At 37.0% G+C, this 5,060-nt stretch overlaps 1 protein-coding gene across 2 annotated transcripts; it reads left to right on the top strand.

The window, feature by feature from the left end:
• Nucleotides 1–479: 479 nt before the first annotated feature.
• On the top strand, nucleotides 480–4,085 carry LOC114736202 (uncharacterized membrane protein At1g16860-like). Of its 2 annotated transcripts, XM_028923975.1 has the most exons (4): nucleotides 480–854; nucleotides 1,879–2,034; nucleotides 2,762–2,973; nucleotides 3,537–4,085. In XM_028923975.1, the coding sequence occupies exons 1-4, from the start codon at nucleotides 537–539 to the stop codon at nucleotides 3,748–3,750; spliced, it is 900 nt and encodes a 299-aa protein (XP_028779808.1). In that variant the 5' UTR covers nucleotides 480–536; the 3' UTR covers nucleotides 3,751–4,085. The 2 variants fall into 2 exon arrangements, with proteins under 2 accessions (XP_028779808.1, XP_028779809.1); XM_028923976.1 differs by lacking the exon at nucleotides 1,879–2,034.
• Nucleotides 4,086–5,060: the final 975 nt, after the last annotated feature.

Consider the following 5,060-nt stretch of genomic DNA (forward strand, 5'->3'; position numbering starts at 1 on the left):
GTTTTTACTTTAAAAGTGTATTTGAAGTAGCAACAATGTCCTAGATTTAGGATGCTTGTTGCTACTAAGAAATATATTTAAGGTACTGGATGTTACTAAAAAAAATATTTTAAAATGTTAAGTATACCAAAGATTATTATAAGACACCAGGTGTTATTGAAAAAATATTTTAAGATACTAAGTCTAAAAACTTATTCTAGAATGCAAGATGCTTCTAAAAAACATTTCCACGTGTTAAGTATATCAAAAATTATTTTAGCATATTACATGCTAGTTCAAAATACTTTAAAAAAAAAAGAAAAAAGAGAGGCAATCAGCTCCCCTCATTTTGCATCCAAAACGGCAGTGTTTAGGGTAAGGAGGGCAGCGGATGTGACGGGGCAGCGGGGACAAGCCAGGTCCATCACTTCATTTGACATTTCTTACTACCTTCACATCCCGGTCTGACAGGCTCAGGCCCGAAGAACTCTGGTTCTTTCCTTCTACTCGCAAGCTCAGTAAAGCATCTGAAATTGCAAGGACCCTCGTAAGTCGTAATGAACAATTTGTCCAATGCCGCTTTGAGAGACAACAGCAACCATTTTTGCAGCTTCAGACCCCTTCCGACTCCCGCTCTTTACATTTTGCTACCCCTTTTCTTGTTGGGTCTCGCCGTTTCTGTCTTCTTTCTCATTGTAGTTCAAAATGCAGCCTTCGTCATCTCCTTCCTTTTGCTCTTCTCTCTCGTTTTCGCTTTTATAGGTTGGAACACCCACAACTGGAGGAAAAAAGGCGCAATTTTACTCTTCTTTCGCTCTTTTCCTGACTCTGACATTCGCCGCGCTAAAGAGGGTCAGCTCGTGAAGATCACTGGGGTACTATTTCTCTGAACCTTGACTCCTATAGTTGATTGTATGTTCTAGGGTTGTCGCAGTATGTAATGGGGAATTAAGGGAGTTCAAAAGTGGCGAATAGTCCTTTTAAGACACATGAGGGGAGGAAATTCTGGTCGTTTTCCCTCCGTTTTTGTTCTGGCAATGTGCTGCGTGAAACATCATCAGATACTAGAACTCTGTTGCTTTTTACTTGTCAGCATCGAAGAGAACAATTCCTCTTTCAATCTCTTATATTATCAACATCTTGACTCCATTTAGCAGTTAGAGTTGTTGTTTTTGGACATGTTATGTTCTACTAGAATAGAGAGATAATACATGTTCAAATGAAGTTATAGTTAGTGATTCCTGTTTTAGAAGAAAAACTGTGGAAACTAATATCAACTCTTAGCCCCGCCCAAGAACCTTCAGTTCACGTTTAGTTCATCGGTCCTGTAAATGTACTCTTCACCAATACTCCATTCTTCTCGCTAAGTTAATTAATCCACTTTTCACTTGACTTTCTCTTTGATTAAAAAAAAATACGTAGTCCTGAAAGATATAGCAGTTAGCTGATTTTGAGGGACGGTAGATACGCTTACTTAGAATGGTCGCATTCCTTATCAATGATGTCTATTCCGTGTCTCTACACTTGCAGTGAGAATCATAGAAGTCATCGAGACAACTATGCCAACGTATTGTTGTGCTCGATGTTTGATTCAGGCAAAGAAAGAATGGTTTGCCTCTTTCTTAGTAAATTAAGGACTTTCCATGTGATCAAATCAGCAACTTATTTCCTAAAAGGATCTCTTTATGATCTTTCCTCATTATGTGTGGAAAGTTGCTATTTATCAGTTTTAAAGTTCCTGTTCTTGAGGCCACAGTCTTTTTCCATTTTTCCAGAACTTGGGGACTTTTTTCCTCTGAAATTTCTTGTAATATTCACTATTCGCTACCTTAATTTGGGTACTATTCTGTTCTACTTAATTAAAGGCCCCATCACATTTGGAACTTACGATGATTTCAGCTTGCAACTTGTGGCGGTGTCTCACTGGAATCTTCTTATGAAAAGGCAACCAGATGTGTTTATGCATCCACCCTTTTGTATGAATGCAGAGGGTTTGGTATGAGACCAGTAAATATAAACAAATCATGCTTTCGTTGGAATTTAGCATATTGTGAGGTATGTGAATTTATCATACTGTGAGACCATTAAATAGAAACAAATTTCTCATGTTTTTCATGGAAAAAAAAAAAAACACTACTTACTTTTATAAGTATGTTTACTCTCGTTTAGTTTTGGGCCCTTGCTTATCAAGTGATTTGAATGTTGACAGAATTTTGTGTCTTGGATGAGGACTTTTCATTAATTTCATCTTTCAAAACTACCTGCTCATATTTTTGGCATTGTAATCATAGAAGATGGGGCAAAATCTGTGTTTAGTTTGTACACTGAGCTACGCAGCACGATGTGGGAAATAAGTAGGTGGTGTTATAGGTCTCAAAATGAGGTTAAAAAGACATGAAACAATAAAGTCAAGGTTTCTGGGGGAAGCAAAAGACGAAGATGGATGATTCTATTTCTGGCAAAAACTCGGTATCAGTGAAAAAAACCTTACTGTCTCTCTGATTCATATATAGTCATGCAAAAGGGTTCTAAAATAAATGATTACGTAGTTTTAACGGAGATGACACCTTGCCTGAATATTTGTTCTTATATTCTTAGAAGCTTTTATTCAAGTGATAATTGGCATTAAGAAAAAGGACGTAAGAGAGTCCTGTGTCATTATCTTTTGTTCTCCATATTTAAGAGCTAATTCAGCAATCCGCAGCTGCGTAGTTGAACTTATAATTGGGAGTAACACATGGCTGGCGAAGTTTAATACCATTGTTCTGTTGAATCGTGACAGAGGTTCTCCACAGACTTTTACATAACGGACCAGAAGTCTGGGACACAAGTGGTGGTGAAAGCCGGTTCCGGCAGCAAGGTTATACCATTAATTGCAGAGAGCCAAATTATTCATACCTCAGGACAACACAGAATCTTATCTCCTCACTTGAGAAAATGGTTAAAGGACCGAAACCTCTCAACTGAAGCTCGCATTCTTCGCCTAGAAGAAGGGTAATATATATGGACAACTGAAAATATCACTTGTTTTTATCACCCCTCCTAATTCTTAGGCATGGACATCAACATATAGGACACATTATGGTCTCAATTCTTAAACACTGAAACAGGAGATAGGCCATTTGAAGTGAGCATGTGTAATTCGAATAGTTAGTGTCATGTTTGATATTTTCACCTCACACATTTTGGATGCAGGTCTATGCCTGTCCGGATTCATCGTAGTTAATAAGAGTGACTGTATGCTATATTCAGAGAGAAATAGAGAAGCCACTGCCCTAGTGGGCTGGTGGCATACCGACATGAAGCTCCTTTGTAAATGAAAGGGTGTGGGTTTGGTCCCGCTTGTTGTCTCCATTTGTTAGGTTGCCCTTGCCCTTGTAATCACCAAAGTTTTTTTTTTTTTTTTGGGGGGGTGTTGGGTTGGATAAGTGTGAAAAAAGTAGTGCGATGCTACTTTGTGTCGCTTTTTCTATGATTGCATATTTGGAAAGGATCCAACGTGGATCCTTGCTTCATAGCCAGATCTTATGAATTGACATTTCCATAAATGTGGACAGGTATGTACAGGAAGGTAGCTCTGTGACAGTAATTGGAATGTTGCATAGAAACGATGATATTGCCATGGTCCTTGAACCACCCGGTGTAATTTCCACCGGATGCATGTGGCACAAGCTTCTTCTCCCTGTTGACATTGATGGACTCATAATTGGGATCTCTCAGATGGCTGTCCCTGTGACCACCCAAGAGTCAGGCCAACCCATAGCACAGTAACGTCTAACATAAGAAATTAATTGGCATCTGGGATTTTGATAATGAAAATGTCTTTTTTTAAACCTCACCCTTTTTGTTAATTTAGTTTCTAATATACTTCAAAATTTGAGAAATATGTATCCTTACTGTTTTTGTTAATTCAGGTTCTTCCCCCATTAAAATGTCCTGTTTTTGTATTTTTAGCTTATGCTTCCGTTGCTTACTTGATGTGTTGGAAGATATCTTTTCCTGTGAAAATGTCTATTGGTTCAAGTCGTTGAGTTGGTGTAGTTCAAACCCTTGTTTCCATAATTTTTGCCTCATGAATTCTATGTCTCTCGAGTTGTGGGATTGTTCCTGTATAAGTTGCTGATTTCCTTGCAAGTATTTTCAAATACTTTGCATCAAGATGTCCGTTCCACTAGCATGTTAATTTCAGAATTCTGGTTTGATTCATTTGTATTAAATTATATGAAACAAGCAAGGTTTCAGTTGCCTCTTGACATTAGAGGGCCTAGTCTGGACTTATTTTGAATTGCGAATTGGGCCTTAAGTCTTGCTAAGTGTCATTTTTAGATTTGACTCAGATTGTTTATCTTCATCTAAAAAAAAGCTCTCCCTGCTCACAAGCGGATCTGGAAGGAATAAATTTTTGCTTACCGTTTTCTCCACTTTTCTGTAAAGGAGATTGATACGCTAGCTATTACATTTGACTGGATTTATTTATAGGGCAAGCTCTTAGAATTGAAATGATTATCGACCTAATTTTTGTTCTTTATCAGCCAACAGTTTTTCCTCTTTGGCGGAACTTTCTGCTTGGACTTGAAAAACATCAACAAGAAAGCACTCCCGCAACAACCATACCACTGACATTGAAGGAGATGATTTATTCTAAAAAAATATTTATACAGGTTTTTGTAAAGAAAAATTATGTTACAATTGGCTCCATTTCTAGTTTTATTTCTTAAAGTACCCTTATATAAATTAAATTATCTTTATTTATATACTTAATAGAATAGATATGCAGATGCTGATAAAGGAATTGATTACTTAAAATATACTTAAAACCAGTTTTTACAAGTGAAGATTATACCTCTTGGAAAGTATTCTTGCGAAAGGTTCAAAATCAAATCAAAGTTTGTATTTTTCATTGTAGCTTTTTATGATTCAATCATTTTATTTTATCTTTTCTACAATAATCTAATGGGTGATGCAATCCATCGTCAGGAAAACCAATGCTTCTTTTCCTAATATTAAGCAATGGAGTCACTAATCACAAATTATTCTTTACCCCCAAAAAACAGTTGTTGCTGCTGATATTAATGGCTGAT

This window comes from Neltuma alba, unplaced genomic scaffold (assembly GCF_004799145.2).
Source record: "Neltuma alba isolate B1F8T4 unplaced genomic scaffold, ASM479914v2 tig00013318_pilon, whole genome shotgun sequence".
In the NCBI taxonomy this organism is placed as follows: Eukaryota; Viridiplantae; Streptophyta; class Magnoliopsida; order Fabales; family Fabaceae; genus Neltuma; species Neltuma alba.

Bases quoted from the DNA above. Each gene is read 5' to 3' on its own strand.
- LOC114736202 (XM_028923975.1), top strand. From the start codon at position 537: ATGAACAATTTGTCCAATGCCGCTTTGAGAGACAACAGCAACCATTTT. The intron at 2,035-2,761 runs GTATGTGAATTT...GAATCGTGACAG, and splicing joins GGAATTTAGCATATTGTGAG to AGGTTCTCCACAGACTTTTA. The intron at 2,974-3,536 runs GTAATATATATG...AAATGTGGACAG, and splicing joins ATTCTTCGCCTAGAAGAAGG to GTATGTACAGGAAGGTAGCT.